The sequence below is a fragment of the Hemicordylus capensis genome, chromosome 1, assembly GCF_027244095.1.
Source record: "Hemicordylus capensis ecotype Gifberg chromosome 1, rHemCap1.1.pri, whole genome shotgun sequence".
Taxonomy (NCBI): Eukaryota; Metazoa; Chordata; class Lepidosauria; order Squamata; family Cordylidae; genus Hemicordylus; species Hemicordylus capensis.
The window spans coordinates 163619266-163640436 of NC_069657.1; the positions used below are offsets into that span (position 1 = coordinate 163619266).

Genomic DNA, 21171 nt, shown 5'->3' on the forward strand with positions numbered 1-21171 from the left:
GTGGGTAATGGGGATCAAGGATGCCATAGCATCCATCCTGATGGCCATGGCAGAAAATTCATGAGCCCTGCGCAATGCTGCTTCTGCTTTCTTGTCTGTGGGCTCCTTCAGGGTAGAATCCCCATCCCTGGGGACCACTGCACCACCTAGGAGTGTCACTAGAGGAATGTTGGTGGGAGGAATATGGAGTAAATCAGCCTACTCCTGCTGAAAACTATAGCATTTATTGGCTATGGTGTAAGTACGTTTTGCAGTGGATGGCTTATCTTACTCTTGCTTAATTGTGTTAACAAATCCCTCAGGCACAACAATTCGAGCCTGGGGCTTAAGTGGGGGAGGCAGCACCAGAGGCCTCCTAGACTGATTGTCCTGGGGCACTAGGGCCATTTATCCCAGTCCAAGTGCCAATGATGTCTGTTTAAGAAATGGTAGCAATTATTCTGGTAAAAGGAGTCTCTGAGTGGTGGTAAATAAAGGCTCATCATGTAATTGCTCCTCCTCTGAGTAAATATCCTGGTCAGAATACTGCTGGTCCGTGGGATTTATAGTCCCCAAAGGCTGAAATAGGTCCAGGGATTCCTCCCCAGATAAATCAGAAGAGTGGGGGGGGGGGCAAGGGGTTCCACCCTTTTGCCCTTGTCCTTCCTTCTCTTTACAGGGTTGGCTGCTGTGGAGGAGGAAGAAGGAGAAGAGCTGTGTCTATGCCTTTTACACCCCCTACATGTCTCCAGGGCTCCATGACTGGCCTCAATAGATTTTTTAATCATCTGAGCCAGCCACTGCTGCCAGTCCATAGGGATAGCTGAACCCCTGGTAAGTCTTTGGTAATTGTGAAAAGAGGCACTTTTAAAAAGTGGCGATTCTCTTTATTGAGCAGGGTAAAGCAACTGGCCCAATCTAACCCCAACACAGCATTCCTCCAGTTGCTGTTGCTGGTGTCTAATGTTTCTTTTTAGATTGTGAGCCCTTTGGGGTCAGGGATCCATCTTTTTAAAAAAAATTCTCTATGTAAACCACTTTGGGAACTTTTGTTGAAAAGTGTTATATACATATTTGTTGTAGTAGTAGTATAGTGCAGCCCCCTGGATACTAGGGCTTCCCTCCAGTGGTAATTGGGGGTGCTCTACTGGGCCAGAACACCCTGGGGAGAGGTTAGATCTCACCGCATCCCTAGGCTGTGCATCGTCTCACCCCGAGTCTTCTCCGCTTTCCCTTTTGATTCCGCGTGCCCTAATCGTGCCCCAGTTCCTCTCCATAACATCCTGGAAGTTGAAGTTCGTTTTTGGCGGGGGGAGGGGGGGCTCCTGTTCCAGAGCGGTGTTGCCACTGCTGCTTGCCCCCAGCAACGTGAGTTTTCCAGCCGGGGAGAGCTCTGGAGAAGGCAGAGAGCGAAGTGCCAGTGGCACTGGGCTCCTCGTGCATGCTGCGCTCTGGCCCTCTGCCAGCGGAGAGGCACGCTTCCTCCTGCAGGGGGAGGAGCAGTTCCATTTTTTTCTCTTGCTAGAGGGCAAGCGCCAATGTTGCTTTCTTTGTTTAGGATTGCCCTTCTCCGGCATTTTAAGGAGCGAAGAGTGGAGCAGCTAAGGCCTGAGGGCACTAGCAGAGCTCCCTCTGGCACCCCCCCCCCCCCGCATCTTAAGCAGGAACAAACATTGCTTCATGTGCTTGGCTCTAAAAGTCAGCACCTGGGTCCTTCGATTTTCACTAGCCATAAGCCCACCACGGAAGGAGGATGGGGGCAACGCAGAGAGAGAGGGAGAAAGTACAGCAAGAGTTGAACAGAACATAGGAGGACAAAATGCAAGAATTGCGAATTAGGTCCAAGAAGGAGCTGTAGGCTACCTTTGGCTGACTGGAGCGAAGGCAGGACAAAGACTGGAAGGAACTGCCCTCTATGAGCATACAAGTGGTTTCCTCTTTTACTTAAGTCCTGCCTTCTGGAGCATGTGGGTGGAGATAACCCACGATGTATAACCTCCTACACCAACAGAGAATTATTACAATTAGGCTGAAATGTTGATACAATTGGTTCTTATCCTTTTAAATAAAGCTGTAATTAATCATAAACAGAATCTGTATTAGGGATGTTCCCAAATCGGTTCGGAGCATCCTTAGGCACCTGCTTACATGGATTTTAAAGGACCCAATCCCCACCCCGCCCACAGTTATCTGAGTCAGTTCGGGCATATCCCTAATCTGTATAGTTTGATCCTATGCATGTTTACTAAGAAGTAAATCCAACTCTGTTCATGGTGCTTACTCCTCAGTAAGTCTGCACAAAATTGCAGCTTTGATCATTTAAATGTAACCCCAAACTAAGAAAGGGTTTGTAATAATTGACCACTTAAGTTTCCTAATGATGAAGAGATAGAGATGGGAAGTTCGTGTGGAGAGGATATGGCCTGAAACAGAGAATATGCCAAAGAGGATGGAAACACCCTGTCAGAAGAGGGCTATAAAGAAACCAGAAGGGAGAAGCTCTCCAGTTTAAAATATGACACTCTAGGACTTTAAGGGACAGGGCATTACATTTAACCTAAGAAGTGTATAGACAGTGAGGTACTCCTGGGATAGTGATGCCAGAGGACTCTCCTCCAACCAAGCCAACCAACAGCACCAATAGCTTTGAGGAGACTATAGAGTAGGTAGCCTCCACGTTGTCTTCTTTCTTCCTTGCCACCAACTTTTCTTTGCTTCTGTTGTACATTTACTGTGGACTACACCACTTTATCAAGATACTGGCAGTGAGGAAGGTTATGCTTTGTTTCAGGATAAGACTATAATCACCAAGATGGTAGGCCCCCTCTTTTCGCATCTGGCTCTTCTTGCTGCTGTAACTGGGTCAGCCTATCTCTTTGAGTAGGCCCAGCTACTAGAGGGAATGTACAAAGCCATATAGACATTTTTAAAATGAAGATATATTCTAACCTTGTACTGTTGGAGTTCTCTCTGCTGATCCTCAAGAATTTGTTTTTTGAGAGCTGGAGTAATTGCATCTTTGCCTAAATGAACCTGCCTGCATTCAAATAGAAGAAGAGAGAACAGTTCTAACTAAAAAGTTCAGGCGAATGAATTATACGAAGAATTCTTCCATATGGATGAAATAAACCCAATGTAAAGTTGCTGTAGACTTTGTATAGCTGCTCCACACTTCCCTATAGATGCAGACACAATCTGCACACATTTGTCATATTATAAGGCTATTCACACAAGCACCGTAACCCAGCTGAGGCAGCCCAGACTGGGTTAGGCTGCTTGTGCACAGTGCTGGGATCAGCACAGATCCTGGTGCTGCCCGTCAGCCTAAACCTACTTTGAAACCTGGCCTTTAGCTGGGGTTAAGTGTGTGAGCACACCCCTAACCCTGGCACCGGGGTTGTGTGTGTGCTTGGGCTGCTTGCAGAAGAGCCCCTGGTGGCGCAGTGGTAAAACTGCCGCCCTGTAACCAGAAAGTTACAAGTTCGATCCTGACCAGGGGCTCAAGGTTGACTCAGCCTTCCATCCTTCCGAGGTCGGTAAAATGAGTACCCAGAATGTTGGGGGCAATATGCTAAATCATTGTAAACCGCTTAGAGAGCTCTGGCTATAAAGGGGTATATAAATGTAAGTGCTATTGCTATTGCTATAAGCACACACAGAGTCAGGTGCCTAAAGCGCCCGACTCCTGGGGCATTCTCCCAATACACTCACTCAGTGTGCTCACTGTGCGGTGAATTGTGGGATATCCGGAGGCAGGGAAAACAAGTCCTGGCCTCCACTAATCTGTGCTGAATGGAGCAGCGCAGCTTGTCTGGGCATGCGACAGCATGTGGAAGATTTCTCAGAAGATTGTCTGGGGGGAAGGTAGGTGACACCCTGCCCACCCCCCGCCCACCCCCGGTGGGGATTGTAAGAACAGGCTTTATGTATTACTAAATCAGACTCATTTTAAAATAGGCCTGGCTGATTCTGGTGGTTAGATTATCCTACACACACACAAACACACACACCCCTACCTACCTCTCTCTCTCTCTCTCACACACACACACACACACACACACACACACACACACGACATGGGCAAGGTCCAGCCACAAGTCAATATGCTTAAGTTCCACTGATTTCAAAGGAAGAATTAAGCACATGCTTAACTTCCTAGTCTTGAAATAAACTAGATTTCACTTTTGGCAGGGTTGTATCCCATATTTAAGTACTTTGCTAATTGGGAAAGAAGTGACTCTGGGCCAGTCACTTCTCTCTCAGACTAACCTACTTCACAGAGTTGTTGTGAGGAGAAACTTAACTATGCACACTGCTCTAGGCTCCTTGGAGGAAGAGAGAAATATAAATGTAAAAATAAAATAAAATCATTGTACTTTCTTGTAATAAACCCAATGAATGCATTATATTAGCATCTGAACACACTATGCAGAGCAGGGCTCAAAGTGTATATTTGTTTTCTGAGTTGGTATTTGTTTTTCTACTTAACCAAGAAAATAATAATCTCTGTTATGATAAATCACAATCTTTTCTGCTAATCATAATCAGACTAAAAACTAGGAACAAAAGAATAAAAGCACTTAATTTTTAACTCCCTTTTACAAATATGCTAAGCAGCACTATTCATTTAGTAAAAGTGAGTTGCTTCATTCAGAAAAGTTATGTTCATTTGCCTCCTCTTGTAAAATGCACAACCATCATTTACCATTTAAGTTGATTGGTTTCTTCTTCTTGGATGTCCTGCTTGACTTTCTGTTCAAAAACAGCTTCTTTCATGTGCTTTGTTTTTGCTCCTCCATCACCTTGTCCTCCTAGGACTGTAGGACATGAACCAACAGAGGTAAAATAGCAAAATAGCTCATTTCATATCACCATTAAGAGTTGTCTGTTTATCCCATGTCTCTTCCATATATGCCAACATTCCATTTCCTTTATGTGGGCAAATCCCATTTAAACAAATACTATACATAAGAATACTGTATAAAAAGCTGCCTTATATTGAGTCAGGACATTTGGGTCAGGATTAACTATGACGAATTGCAGCAGATCTTTATGGTTTCAGGCAGAGGTCTTTCTCTGCCAACTGAAGGCTGAAACAACATGCTTTTTCTTTTTAAAAACGGGACTATATCTTGCCCTCTACCATGATGTCCCATTCCTTTCCTCCCAATATAAAGTTCAAGTATTTCGTTTAGAATCAAAGCAAATATCAAGTTTGTTGGCTGCTCTTTCTGCCAGACTTATTCAAAGAATCTCCAGCTATGTACAGCACATGCTGCACAAACATCTATTGCTTAAAGTTATTACCTTCTCTTAAGTATTTGAACTTCACTTTGCCTGGCTCCTGAATCAAAACAGTTGCCACAGCATGGGGATTTGACAAATCCACTGGGAATTGCAGATTTTTATATTTGATAGTCTATAAAATAAAGTGTGACATGTCAAAAACAATTAATGGGTACAATTTCTTCTTAGCAACAATTTATTTTGGGATTTCCCCTCAAATCCACACCTGTGCTTTTTGTAATGGGCTAAGGAGTTTATGTTTGGGTGGTGTTGTCTTCTGTGGCAGACATGCCACTAGTTTTTCTGGAGACTTTGGTTTTCTCTGTAGAAATGCTTCTTGCTTCTCAAAGTCTTCTCTCCTGGATAGTGAAAGGGACATACCTTTTAATACCCATAAGTAAAAGTATAGGTACAGTTCTGGAAGGGACATGGATCCTTAGTATCTGGGATGTGGATACAAAATGCTAGGATTAAGTGAGAGAGGGTGCTCTGTTTAAAACGAAGCCACTAACAAGTTGCTCAGGGCACTGATGGATAGAAGGAAACTCACAGAGGAATTAATAGCAATACAGTATATATTCTCACAACACAAAAAGCTAATCTGCACATTTCAGTAATTATGGACACAACACAACACAACATGCAACATTAAAAGCAGCAAAGAAAAACGTGTGTGTGTGCGCGCGGGCGGAGTGGTGGGGGACACAACTAGGTTCTGCAAACACCTTAAAGCACATTGCACACAAGCTGCAAGCAGGTAAATAATTGTCTAAAAGGCCTGATCCTAACAAAAGAGAGTGATTGTGGTGCAACAGTGAGGAGCTGCCACACTCTATGCCTGGCAAATGGGGTACACCTAGTTAAAACCCCAGCTCCTAAACACTATGTTGTGATCTGAGAGGCCATTTTGCTGCTTGGATGTTGAGCTGTGGAGTCATCCGTGCCTCCACATTCTCCCTTGTAGACTCCACTGCACAGCAACAAGAGGGTAGCCATGGGCAGGACATTCCTGATGGCAATTGCTATCCTAGTAAAGAGACTGAATCACAGCATTGACTCCAGGCAGCTTGTTTTCAGTCAGGGCCCCAAAATCTAATCTTTAGAACAATGTCTCCCACACAGCAGCTCACAATGTCGGCCAAAGGTCACAGTGAGAACCCTTTTCACCTACAGGCCATACTATTTTTAGAGTGACCAGCATGCAATATATTAAAAAAAAAAAAAGTCTGATGGGGCCAGATGCAGTTTGAAGCATCTGAGCAAAGCAAGCCTTGACATGGTCAAGGGACTAGTGCGCCCACACAACTTTGTGAAGCATTTGTTCCTATTTAACATGTAAATGTTTCTTTGCTGGTTGTGTACTTCCCTCCCTTCACAACTGCAGAGAGGATACACATTTGCTGCTGGAAGACAGTTTGGTATCAGAAATAGCACTGCAGGCCACAAAGATTTATTGAAAAGGTGTTTTAATGGAAGTTTCTAAACAAAACAATCTTATTCATTTGGCCTTGATTCATTGGCCCAAATTCTAGCATGCATCATGGAATGACTGTTTAGATGGAAAAATATTATTTCACAAAGATCTCTCAATTAAACACAATTGAGAAAAAACATCAGAAGCAAATATTAACACCACATACGTTAAATTGGGATGTGGTGTTGATGTTCCTGTGAAGGCACATATGTAAGGTTTTGAGTTAAACTGTGAAATCCATAACTGAATTTTGGTTTGGGCTGTTCCATATTCAAATGGTATAAACGTAACCACTACTTCTACTTTCCCATTGGCTGGAATTATTCCTGTAATGAATAAAATAAAAAATAGTCAGTGTAATCACGCCAAAGTGAAGCCATCATTCTTCAGACTGTAAGAAATATGCCGAGAAAGCGTGTGTGTGTGTGTGTGTTAAATAGTTAGACATAGTCAGGAATTTTGGGAACCCAACTTAAGAGACCTCAAAGGAAGCATGAATGTCATGATTAGAAAGCAAACTCTTAATAGTTTGTGTGGTCAAGTAGCCACTATATATCTTAGTAAAATATATGGTTATTGCTAAACCTCATCCCTTTTGGAAGCTTCTTGTTATTTCCATGGTTATCTCTCTCCTTTATTTTTCACTCCGTTTTAATTTCAAAACATTGCATCTGCTTTGTATTTTTCCATTGCAGATAACCTGTTTCCAGTGTAAGATGTTTTTGCTTCAGAGAGTCACTTCTGAACGGGTACCAGGATTGTATCTGGCCTACTGAGGCTGCCACCCTAAACACCATAATCTTGAAGCAAGTCCCATTGTACTTAGCAAGACTTATAGGAACATAGGAAGCTGCCATATACTGAGTCAGACAATTGGTCTATCTAGTTCAGTATTGTTTTCACAGACTGGCAGCAGCTTCTCCAAGGTTGCAGGAAGGAATCTCTCTCAGCCCTATCTTGGAGATGCCAGGGAAGAAACTTGGAACCTAGATGCTCTTCCCAGAGCGACTCCATCCCCTAAGAGCAGTATCTTGTTAGAGGTTGTTGATTTTTACCCACAATAGGTAAAACAGCAGAGCACTAAGGAATGAGCACACACTCCAGTTACAGAGTAGGTAGCAGAGGATGGTTTGGATATTGTAGCTATTTAGAGAAAACACATGGAGATCCTTGTGTGACTAAACACTAAACATTTATTGGTTAAATACACTTAGACAGGAAAGACCTATATCTAATCTAAAGGACTATACAGTGGATAGGTAAGGGGAGAGAGAGAGAGAGAGAGAGAGATGTTTCCATCTGCTCTCTAGGAGGAAAGGAAGGATTGTGACTCAGCACAGGAAGTGCTGCAGAGTCATTTCAGGGGTCATAGAGTAGGGACAGATAGGGAGACCCTTACTCACTGTCTCTACTCCCAATGCCCCTAGTGGTCATTAGGACAGTTGGTGCAAAAGGTCGATGTACTGGAAGTTCATCTCCAACATATCTTACAGTGTTTACACATGTAGTCTCCCATTCAAATGCAACCAAGGCAGAACCTCTTTAGCTAAGGGGACAAGTCATGCTTGCTACCACAAGACCAGCTTTCTTCCTTATCCTTTAGTAAACATGTTTAGTATCAGGCTGCAAGAGAAACAAAGCTGGGCAGACTGTAGCTGTGACAGTGAGACAACCTAGATGGCTGGATCTATTCAACAAGACCTCTGTTCTTAATTTGTGAACAAGATGTTTTTATATACAACTAAGAGACTAGCCAGATAATTTCAAAGATTAATGAGCCCTGTCTTCCTATCTTACCAGATGTTGGATGAACAGTAAAGGCTTTGTGAGGCTGAAGAAGCTCAATGTGAAACTCAAAATCTATGGGACAGCTGCATTGCAAAGGGATCACATATTTCTTACTGCAAATTATGAGATGAGAAAAGATAACAAATTACTGAATTCATATTTGTTAGCACATATCTGATAGCAACATGATAGAAAGAGAGGTACTGTACTGAAAAAGCAAATGAAACGTTTCCTCGGGTACAAGTGATTATCTTGGTTTAATTTAGCTCACATATCTTAGAAATGAAGAATTAAATCCTTAACTAAAGATTGCGCGAACTCCAATGCTGGTATTCAGGATTCTGTGCTATACTGAGCAACATCACATGATAGAGCCTTTCAGGTTGTGGGTTATATGTCTGAACGCTTTTCCACATAAAATAATCCCTGCACTTCATATAAAAATACCATGACAGAAAAAACTTACAACCAGGGAGTTTTCTATGCCAAAGAGCATTCAAAAACATGACACCACCCACCCACACCTATCTAAAGCCTGAAGATATACATTCCAGGAAAGATTCTGCCATGGAATGCTGAACACGGAACTTGACTCTTATTTAGGAGGCAACATCCATGGATACCAACATGGCTCACAAGTTGGCTGATGGCCTCATCACATGATTAGGCTTGCCACCTAAGCTTACAAAGAAGCTATGCCCCTCAGCACAGTTCAGGTTTGGGAACCCTAGTTGCCATCCTTGTTGGAGGTCCTACACATTTTATACAAACCGTTCTTATTTTAGGGGCAGCCATTTTAGGATTCTTGGGTCCAGTTAGTCAAAACAAAATGGCTTAAAAACACACACACAAAAAAACCACAAACTCTCCACCAAGTTTAAAAAACAACATTTTTCTCAAACAACGGCTACATGTTTTATAAAGTGTTTCACTAAAATCTTGTCCAATTGAGAAGTAAGGAATGTATTTCCTTGAAATGTATTTTTAAGAGGCTAGATTAAGGCTAGAAATGGAATGTGTCATTGCTTGTTGGGTTTTTAGCACTTCCAATACGAGTAGCAATTGTGCCCTTTCTGAGGAGAAAGGCATGGGCAGACAGAATGAGACTGAGGGAGCGGGGTCATGACAAGCGACCCGAGAGTGGAACTTAGAACAAAATAAAAATAGTGTGTTTACTTTGACAAAAAATGCAGCCTCTGTAACAATACACACAACATTTAAAAACAAAGAGGTTGCAATGAGATCATTGGCTGACATCCAAACAAAGTTTCTCAAGATAAGAAACTAGCTAGTGAAGTTTCCACTATTGGAAGGTGTCTCTGTGCTTTTTCCCTGGTGCTGCATCCCACGCCAATGCCAAGGGTCTCTCAACCCTTGAGAATGGCTTTTTGTATTGCAGAAAGGAGAGGGGAGGGGAAGGGGGAGAATGATCTGGGCTTCCTCTAACGCCACTCTGGACGCTGGCCAATTAAACCAGACACCATGAAATCATAACCATAGAGACAATTTCCACTTCAATTTATTCCAAAAATGCAGATAAACAGATGAGTCTCAGGGAACTGCCTGAAGGCTAGGAGGATTGGGTGTCCTAGGGCGAGGGTATTTCAGAGCTTGGATGCTTCCACAGAGAAAAGACCTGTCCCACATGCTCACCAATAGAGCTTCAGCAAGTGTCAGCAAGCAAAAAGAGACCCTGCCCGCATGTTGCCTCATATAAATGCCTTTAAATAATAATAATAATTTGAACACTTTTATATAAAAATATATTGTATAATAATTCTTGGTGGGATTATTGATGAATGCAAGCACTATCAGAATGATGAAGTAAAGGTAAAGCTGTGCCGTCAAGTCGGTGTCGATTCCTGGAGACCACAGAGCGAGGGGGTTGTCTTTGGTAGACCACAGGAGGGGTATACCATTGCCATCTCCCACACAGTATGAGATGATGCCTTTCAGTGTCTTCCTATATTGCTACTGCCCGATACAGGTGTTCCCCGTTATTTGGGAAGCATGCCAGTGGGGATTCGAACCAGCAAACTTTTGCTCCCTAGGCAAGTTACTTCCCTGGAGACAGGGGAGACAGCAGCACTTGCCAAGGAGAGGAATGCTGTGCTGGGCTGAGTAGGGCCAGTTACTTCCCTGCTGCACCATTAAGGTGGTTATCAGAATGATGAAGGGTGGCAGAAACCGTGTTTTCACTGGATTTCTGCCACCCTTCATCATTCTGATAGCCACCTTAATGGTGTAGCAGGGAAGTAACTGGCCATACTCAGCCCAGCACAGCATTCCTCTACTTGGCAAGTGCTGTTGTCTCCCTCATGCTTCTTCTTAGACTGTGGGCCCTTTAGGTGACAAGGAACCATCTTATTATCTATCTATCTATCTAATTCTCTAAGGCGTACCCATGGCTAATCCTGTGCGTGGCAGCTCTCGCGATAATTCGCGAGCAGAAGCACCATGGTGAGGGGAGCAATCATGTACCAGTGTGCAAATGCTCTGCGTGGGTTAAGCTAGTTATCCTTATTCTATGCAAACCACTTTGAGAACATTTTCATTGAAAAGCAGTATATAAATAGTAGTGAGGCCAGAACCTGGGACCTTTTCCATGCCAAGCATGTGCTCCACCACTGAACTAACTATGGCCCCTTCCATGACTGTGGCCACTTCCACACCATCTTCATTGTAATGGTTGAAACAACAAAGGTCCCATAGTAACCAACTATTGCTGAAACAACAGACCTGTCTCAGCAGAAATCCCATTAGCCTTGGAGGGAAAAGCATAGAAAGTAGCAGCAGCAGATCATATTACAAAATAATCAAATACATTTTACAATGCTGGTTCACCAAAAGAAAAATGTATACATATGGTTATGGGGAAACCAGATGCAATTATATTTCCTGATCGAGTTGTTATTATATAAGAACAAGATATTCTGTTCATTTTGTCCCATTCATATTATGCTAATAATTCTAGCAATGCATGAGGCACAGTTTTAAATAAGAAATAATTGCTGCAGTAAACTGCTTACGACTGTCCCAGTGAAACATCAGACAAATTAATATAGGAAGGAAATTCTATAGCATTCATCACAGGATAGGCATGTAGCGGTACCAGCAAAGTGTTGTCTCCCTGTAGAGAAAATAAGAAAGTTGCACAGATTATTACAAGTAATAAATAATATTCCTTTATATGTATTGGGGTAGCTACTTATCAGTTCCTGTACAACCAGGTTTATGTGGATTACAGGGTTTGCTCATTGCTAGTTTGTTTTTAACTACACAGCATTTAAAAGAGAACTACAACAGAGATTATTCTACCAGCATTACAGGAAAATTTGCATGGCAGAGGGGAAAAAATTGCAATCTACTCCTATTCCTGTTTACTCAGATACAGGTCCCATAGAGCTGAAAAAGAATTATCCTACTTAAGTGTATATAGGATTACTGTCTTTCTTATTCAGTTCCAAGACTGCAGAAACAAGTACACATGATCAAAATTGCAACTTGTCTTTTTAGCATAGATTTAATCTGGTGGCTTTTACAAATTCGAACAAGTAATCACAGCTTGATTTTTAAAATGTATGTTTTTAGTTCTCATAGGGTGTGAAGAAAATACTGAAGCCCTGATCCAGTGTTCAGGTAGTGTGGGTGCTGTAAAGTTGTGCCATCGAGTTGGTGTCAACTCCTGGTGACCACAGAGCCCTGTGGTGGTCTTTGGTAGAATACAGGAGGGGTTTACCATTGCCACCTCCTGCGAAGTATGAGATGATGCCTTTCAGTATCTTCCTACATCGCTGCTGCCCAATATGGGTGTTTCCCATAGACTGGGAAACATACCAGCGGGGATTCAAACCAGCAATTTCTGGCTGGATAATAAGTCATTTTCCCGCTGCACCATTAGGTGGCTGTGGGTGCTGTAGTACCTAAGACCCAAGAACATTATCTACAAGAGTATGCTGGTAAGCCCCACTCCCCATGCTGGAATGATCAATGGCTTTGCCTCTCCACTCCCTCTTTTCATGGATACAGCATTTGTCTGAGGAAACAAATGCTGTAACTGGGAAGAGCTTCTCCCCGTGATTAGGAATGCTGGTATACCAGCTTCCCCAATTTTAGGGAGAATCTTTTGCCAAGCACAAAATTTGTCTCCTTTGCAAACAAACACTGCATTCGTGGACAGCACATCAGCATGGAGAACAGGCCTTTCTGAAGTACTCTTCTGGGGAAGCTGAATGCCTATCTGGATACAAGCTATTTGAATACCTGAGCAGGACTAGAGTCTTGCTAAAATGTTCAGAATCCGGAAGACAAATTTCAACTTGATTTTTTTCTAGCATGAACACACAGAAAAGTCTCATCTAGTTACATCTTCTGTGTAGTTTTTTTCCAGTCATGATCCCAATAGCAATCAAGTATCTTGCTCACATGATTGTGTCTGAAAATATTAGTTTGTGTCCTAAAATGCTGCTCTGTGATGGATCATCCTTTCATGAGAAGATGGCAAGATGCTCCTGTTTATGGAGTAGTAAATTAAGATCCAATCCAATGCGTAGATAACCCATTCTGTTTATGAATGGAAAACAGACAATTCACATGACTGAAAGCCTGCAATTGCTGCTTTTCTGTACACCTTATCTACTTATTTCAACAAAAATGGATATTCTTCTATTTTAGCACCTATTCTTCTAGATTTGCAAGAGACCTTTTCCCTTTCTAGCCTACTTTCCAGTAGGCTTATGATCACCTGGCATTTCATGTGTCCGTTTGTGTTTCTCCCCCACACCTCGCCCTCCGCCACATATCAACTTTGCAATGCCTGGACCAATATGAACCAAATCGGGAACAGTTGTAGGGACACATAGTGACACCTCAACAGCGCAGTTTGTGATTATGTCACACACCCCAATTCAAGATGGTGGACGCGTAAACATTTGAGGCACAAGGGGGCTAATCTGTGAACCGCCTAACAGATTTGAATCAAATTTGCTACAACTGTAAGGACAAATAGGGATGCCCCAATGGCGTAGTTTGTGATGATGTAATCTACCCCAATTCAAGATCATGGACGCGTGAATGTTTGAGGCACAATGGGCTAACTTGTGGAACATGTAATCAATTTGAGCCAAATTAGGTACAGTTGTAGTAAGTGACACACAGGGACACTTCAACGGTGTAGTTTGTGCTGATGTCATCCACCCCGATTCAATATGGCAGACACAAACTTCTGAGGCACAAGTGGGCCAACTTGTGAACTGCCTAACTGATTTGAACCAAATTTGCTACAGCGGTAGAGACACATAGGAATGCTCCAATGGTGTAGTTTGTGATGATGTCATCCACCCTGATCCAAGATGGAGGATGTGTGAGCTACTGGGGTGCAAGTACACTAACCTGTGGACTGTTTAAGCAATTTGAACCAAATTTGGCACAGATGTAGAAACACAGGGACACCTCAATAGTGTAGTTTGCAATGGTGTCATCCTCCCCAATCAAAGATGGTGGACATGTGAACATGTGAGGGGCAAGAGGTCTAACTTGTGGACCTCAATTTGAACCAAATAACGTCCAGGTATAGGGATAGTGAAAGGAAAGTAGGCAGATTAGTTCGTACTAGAACAATATATATTTTAATTCTGTGTTAACATTCCTTGGACTGACTGTAGAACAAAACAACATGAAGGGATAGGATGAATAATACAGGGTGATTGCAGTAAAGGATATTTATATAAATATTTGCTAGAAATATCCAGTATATATGGATATGAGCCATACAAGTACATATATTTATTTCACCTATGGAGTGAAAGCCTGTATACCTCCTTGTAACTCCTTACCTGAGAATGGATTCGAATGCAGTCATAATAATATCGCCATTCATCAGGACAGAAGTCAACTGTAATAGCAAAGGACAAGCCAGGGACAAGCCGATGCTATTAAAAAAAAGGGGGGGGGAGAGCAGAACAATTTTCCAAGAAGTACTCCAAAAGCATTTGTATAGTTCAAAGGTAGTTCCAAATGGACATAAAGAATCAAATGTGAACCATCTGAAGGTTACTGCTGACACTTACTGTTTTGCTGTACTTGATCTGGAAGTACTTTGTCTGGGGTGGAATAATGTGAAGGTTTATGAGATCGCCAGAAATATTTACAAGTTTCTGTAGAACAAAAAGTTATTTTTTAAACTAGATATTTACTCATAAAGAGATCTAGTTAAGCACAAGAAGGCAGCACTGCTAAATACTTCTATTATCTCATTTCAACCTATTATCTAATAGTAGCTTAAATGCCTACCAGAATTTGTTGGTGATGTTTTTCAATTTCATACCCTCCATAATGCATTATGGCTGGTTCTGCCTGTATGACATTGTTTCTTACAAGTTTTGTATAAATCTCTGAAATTAGAAGAGAAAAAAAGGAAGAAGACTTAAGCAATAATTGGTATACTGGGCCAGATTAGCTATATTAAGCCCACTAAAGTTCTTTGTGACTAAATCCCACTGAAAGGAATAGGACAAAAAGTTACCATGATGACTCATGTGTTCCATTTGTTTTAGCACTTAGCCATGGCAAACTTTAAGTGGACTGGGGGACCATAGTCTATTTAGCTCAGCATCTTCTTTGCATAGAAAGTTATCATACTACATAGACAGTATATCCCCAATAACCTACCCACTACTCCATTTAATGGAGCAATATCCATTTTCCTATGGTAACACCTTACTATCATTGAGGCTGATTATTCTTTTCTCAAGCAGTAGTTGAAGTCAGGTCTTATCTCCATGAATTTCCCTTATCTGTTTTTGAATACAGTTACAGACTAATACAACTCCTTATTTTTTCTTATTTGTTTCTAAATGAATGCCTAAACTGTCAGAGAGCAGAATAAACATAGGACTAGCTTCTGTTAAGCGGAGCTTCAGGAAAGCTCAGTTATCATGCTTTTGCATTTCCTCAAATAGGACAGGCATCATTCCTATAAATAGGCTGGACTAGTCAGCTTCACTAGGGGAAAGACTGACCCCCACAGAAGCCTATAATAAATAAAATAATATAATATAAATAATCAACCTTCCCTTATGCCTGAGAAAATTCAGTCAGCCAATCACTTACTGCAGTGATCTTCACTATTTTTCAAGCAGGGGCCATTTTGGCAAAAAAGGAAACAAACAAACAAACAAACAAACCTTCAACCCGAGAGCCTCACTGTGCCGACCTCTGCACAGTACTGCACTTTTCTCAGTGCTGGGAGGACCCTTTAAAAGAGACAGAGCCCTCTCAAGAGTTCTGTACGAAAAGCGCTGGGAAGGGCTACACTTCCTAGCACTCTGTGCACACCTTCCAAGATGGTGCAGGGGCTCAAGAGGGCTCCATTACCCAGTGCAGCACTGGAGGGTGAAAATGTTGGTCTCTGAATGGTGCCAGGGGGACTGTACAGAATGTTCAGCTTTGGCTGGAGCTTCTCACAGACCCAATAAGCAATTAGTCAGGGGACAGCAGTTAGGGTTGATGGGGGCCACCACTGGCCCCTGGGTGTTACAATGAAGAACATAGACTTACTGGATTCCAGGAGGTGATTGGGGACATCAGCTCCTTTTTTAGGCTCCTCCACCAAGCTGCCCAGAAGAAGGGATGGAACTTTCCTAACAGATCCTTTGTTGCTGCTGAAGTCAGTATGGCGTGAATTCACCACTTCCATCTTGCTGTGAAAAACTTTGTTCCCTGTACATCAGAATGGTTGTTCCCTGTGATTGAATGCAAATGAATGCAACCATACATATGGAAATTCCACATGCACAAACACACCTGTAAGTCACACACGCAACGCCTTATGTGTCTGTACTGCAGTTGATGACACTATGCAGAAAATGCAAAGCACTTCCAAGGAAATTGAAACGTGACTCAATGCTATCAGAAGTTGGAAAGCTCTTTCTTTCCCTGGATGGCCCAGCACATGGCATCTATTCCACTAAACCATTGCTGGAATGGTTTAGCCCTAACTTAACAATTTATAAAATGTATAACCCATCTAATCACAGAATAAATGGCTAAGAAGAATAAATTGTACAAAAACATTTAATTCAGTAAAATAACTTTTAGAACTATTCTGTCATAGGAACATAGGAAGCTGCCATATATTGAGTCAGACCATTGGTCTATCTAGCTCAGTATTGTCTTCACAGACTGGCAGCAGCTTCTCCAAGGTTGCAGGCAGGAATCTCTCTCAGCCCTATCTTAGAGAAGCCAGGGAGGGAACTTGAAACCTTCTGCTCTTCCCAGAGCAGCTCCACCCCCTGAGGGGAATATCTTACAGTGCTCACACTTCTAGTCTCCCTTTCATATGCAACCAGGGCAGACCCTGCTTAGCTTAAGGGGACAAGTCATGCTTGCTACCACAAGACCAGCTCTCCTCCCTGTATTCACAATACAGTACAATAACACAAACTAAGTACTCAGCTGACAATAAAATAAAACTATGGAAGCAGACCTAACAATGTCTCAGAAAAGGTACAGGCAGAAGAGGGAATTGCCCAAAAAAAGTGTGTGTGTGTGTGTGTGTATACAACAAATAGTAGTACCATGACATGTATATGTCATGTTCTTCACTACAAGTAGTATTACACAAAATAACATGTTAGTTCATTTCAGGTATTTCTGTTTTCTGTTCCTAATACTTTCTACTGTAGAAAGAATATTTAGAGACTGAAATTCACTCTGTTCACTCAGCTCTGAAAGGTGACTGGCAGAGTAGTGTTGGAGGGAGTGGCATTTGTGTATGAAAACTGCATGTTTAAAAATATATTGGCCACCATCCAGACTACTGTATCATTGCATCAGTGGAAACTCTTTCCATGGATGAGTTCCCCCCTAAATTTAATTATTTATCACGTTTATTTTGTAGGTGTTGCTCTGTAATTGTAAATATCACTGATGAAGATAACATACATCACTTGACATAACTGATGACAATGTCTGTTCTTGTTTGACAACTATCTTCTTTTGTATTGTGAAAATGCCAGAATAAAAAGTATGAAAAAGGTTAACACCATACATTTCTGTCACATGACAGAAGCATGCTTCAGTATGACCTCCACCATATTCTTAAACCACTTATGCCTACAGAAACAGGTTCTGAGCAAAGAAATGTGTGTACAGAGTTTTCTTTTCCCAACTAGAATGCTCCAGGAAAAGCAATATGGCTCATTCCCAAGGTCTATCTGGTTATTTTTCAGAGCTTGATTAACTGTTCTTCTCTGGCAATCTTTAAAGCTTTCTTAACTTTTCCAGCTTCCTCTTCAATTGCTAAATATTAATATGTGGTGTTACAGCAGTGGCATTTCAATTCTCTGCTTTAAATAACTTTAGAATGAGTTGTTTACTTAATGAAGACAAATGCATCATGCAGCAAGGGCTAAGAGAGATCACAGGTCCAGCTGAAGTAAGCACAGTTATCTAAATGTAAATATAGCTTGAGGCTTGCCACAGAATATTAAGCATTAAACTATCTGCTCTGTTCACAAAAGCCAGCCTGTTGGGCATCTGTCTCTGCTGTCTACTTCACAGTGTCAAAGGGCACAAAACCAAGGTGGGCCTTGGTGGGGAGAGGAGAGGAGAGGAGAGGAGAGGGCAGCTGTCAGCTGACCTTTGCAATTATTTTGGGAGGAACAACATATTACACTTGTAGTGGTGCGTATGCTGAAAATGGCATCCCAGGTTCAAATCCTCCCCCACTTCACTGAGCAAATAAGCACTTACCCTGTTTTGATGACACTGCCATGTATGTGCTATTACCACTGGCTACCATTAGCAGGGACAAGAGTAATGCATAACTTCAGAACATGGGAAGAGTATTATTACACATGACAGTGGAAAGGGGGTGAACTCAGCATGGGGATGCCAGTTTCTGCAACAGTCTCATGTTGTGTGTAAAGCATAGGTCCACCCTCTCTAACACAAAATAGGTTCCTCACATCTCATTCATTAAAAGGTGGTATGTGTCATACATTTACACAGCATGCTGTTATTATAAGGAGCTGCCACAAGTGGGAAATACATTGGGAACAAGATGGAAAATAAATTGGAACAACATTCCAGGATAGTAAGGACTCCAGGCTATTTCTGAAGCAGCTTCCCATGTGATTTTGAAAAAGTACAAATGAACTCCCATCTGCATCTTACAATGACATAAAATGGGATGTCCAAGAGTGTAGTGGTCTGAGTGCTCAGGACAGGACAGGCCCAGGTTCAAATTGACATGCAGCCATGAAGTTTGTTGGCTGGCCTTGGGCCAGTGTCTATCAGCCTCACCTACCTCATGAGGTGGCTGTGAGGATAAAAGGGAGAAGGAAGAACCATGTATACTGCCCTGAGCTCCATGTAAATGTAACAGACAAATAGGGCATTTTACACAGAAAACCAAACATAGCATCATGGGCGTCTGGAGTTTTTCCAGTGGGGACAATGTACATAAGTACAGATATATAGATAAAATATATAAATAGATATCATATCCAGCCATGAATCTGGGAGAGCAAGGGGCAACTGCCTACCTTGTGGACACCCATGCATAGCATGAACTTCCAGACAGGGGCGTAACAAGGCTGGAGTGGGCCCGGAGACAAAATTTTAAAATGGGCCCCTCGCTGATACATACACACACTTCACAATATATAGTGTATTCACACTCACATCCCCATTATGAATATGGTGGATATTTATATAGTTATATTTATAACTATATCATTATAAATATAACTATATTTATATAGTTATATAGTTAATTATATATAAGAATAGGTCATTAATTCACATGGGGTTATGAAATCTCATGACTCCTCTCTGTCCCTTACAGATACATTTATACACATGCTACATGGAAGATGCTGAAAGGCATCATCTCATACTGCGCAGGAGATGGCAATGGTAAACCCCTCCTGTATTCTACCTAAGACAACCACAAGGCTGTAATCACTAGGAGTCGACATCGACTCAACGGCACACTTTACCTTTACATGTCCAGAACTGAGACAGAGTACTTAATCCTCATGAGATGGGATGCATGGTAATAACTTCCCGAACAAGTTGAAATGGGGGGGGGTGTTAGGGGACGTTGTGAGATGATATCTTGGAGCAGCTGCTGTATCCACAGCAATGGCTGTAGAATGATTTCAAATCAGGCTGTCAGCACTCCTCTTGTTTGAATTTGAAGGAGAGAATTGCACGCTTGTTTTCAGCTGCAAGAAAATGAAGAGCAACTGCTCCATTCCTTTGTACAGCCCGATCCTGAACACTTCTACTCAGAAGCAAGCCCCATTGAGCCCCACCAGTTGCTTCTAGTAAACGTGCACAGGGTTGCAGCCATGCAGTCCCTGCCAGTGCTTGTTTACTCATAAGTAAGAAGTCCCTCTGGACTGAGTGCTTGTTGTTCCCCCAGTAAGTGTGATTGAACTAAGATTGTTCCTGATCTCAGAGCAGCAGCAGGGAGAAAATATCTCCTTTCGCAGGAGCTACCCCCACAGACTTCCAACACTGGCCCCCTTCCCTTCCCTTCCGGCTGCTGCACACTCACCATCCAGCCAAGGCTGCATTCGGATGGAGGGGAGGGGGTCTGTCCTCACACAAGGCTTCTTGCCAGCTTCTCTAGAAAACTCCACTCCCTCGCTTTAACCCCGTCCCTCCACCCTCGCCATGGGGAAGAGCGCTCCCAGCTCAGAGTTGCTTCTGCAGACAAGGACTTTGCTGCATGCATGCCGCCTTTGCTCCGAACTTGAGGTTGGCTTTTCCACGGCACCGAAGCTCTGCGGGTGTTGGGGAGTCATGTGACTTGCTTCTGGGGGGCCCCTCGAGGCGTGGGGGCCCCCAGGCAGCCACCTCCACTTGCCTAATGGTAGTTACGCCCCTGCTTCCAGAGGCATGTCTAGAATGGGAGAAATCCTCTTGAGGAGAGCAGGTCTTGTGGTAAAATATAGTGAGCCGGTTTTTTTTACATATTATATCCCGCTCTTCCTCCAAGGAGCCCAGAGTACTACACACTTAAGTTTCTCCTCACAACAACCCTGTGAAGTAGATTAGGCTGAGAGAGAAGTGAGGAGGAACCAAGGAGCAGCCAGAACAGCAGAGCTGAAGAGGCAGGTATGAGAGTAGGCCTCACCCTAAGCCAGCATTTCCCAGCTAATGTGCCATACTGACTTGCTCTGAATCAGCTCCAAAAGTTTAGACTCCCCACTTTTGGAGCAGGTTTGTTCCGTTGTGTACCAGGAGTCAATCAATTCCTTCCCAGGGCATCAACTGCAGGAAGGATGGCTTCAGATAAGAATAAAGATTATATAAGAATGAGGAGGAAGGAAGCAAAAATAAGTAAATAAATAAAATTCCACAGTGTCTTGTCACTAAAAAAAACGTGTGTCGGGGCAGTGTGCCTCTATTTTTAATGTGTGGCCTTGAGATGAAAAAGACTTGGGAACACTGCCCTATGTCATGACCACAGGCCCTCCTGTCCTGTCCTGACCATCTGTGCCACAAACACCTTCTACTTGTGCCACAGATGGGTGGACCACCCAGGTACTAGTATGCCCTATTTGAAGCATATGACTTGTATTAACATTCTTTTTCATAACTGTAACTTAAGGTACAGGTGCAATGTCCAA

At 42.6% G+C, this 21171-nt stretch overlaps 1 protein-coding gene across 2 annotated transcripts in view; it reads right to left on the reverse strand.

Annotated features, from left to right (window-relative positions):
* The window catches only part of CFAP221 (cilia and flagella associated protein 221), a 50236-nt gene that overhangs the window by 28335 nt on the left and 730 nt on the right, over positions 1 to 21171 (reverse strand). The window contains exons 2-12 of one of the 2 annotated variants that reach the window (XM_053247635.1): positions 16085 to 16246; positions 14819 to 14919; positions 14596 to 14682; positions 14362 to 14457; positions 11557 to 11657; positions 8537 to 8640; positions 6906 to 7065; positions 5492 to 5624; positions 5287 to 5398; positions 4685 to 4796; positions 2929 to 3016 (exon numbers count right to left, since the gene is read on the reverse strand). In XM_053247635.1, the coding sequence (XP_053103610.1) occupies positions 2929 to 3016; positions 4685 to 4796; positions 5287 to 5398; positions 5492 to 5624; positions 6906 to 7065; positions 8537 to 8640; positions 11557 to 11657; positions 14362 to 14457; positions 14596 to 14682; positions 14819 to 14919; positions 16085 to 16223 (1233 nt within the window). In that variant the 5' untranslated portion in view covers positions 16224 to 16246. Of the gene's footprint in view, positions 1 to 2928; positions 3017 to 4684; positions 4797 to 5286; positions 5399 to 5491; positions 5625 to 6905; positions 7066 to 8536; positions 8641 to 11556; positions 11658 to 14361; positions 14458 to 14595; positions 14683 to 14818; positions 14920 to 16084; positions 16270 to 21171 lie in introns of both variants that reach the window. The other variant, XM_053247625.1, reaches the window with a different exon arrangement.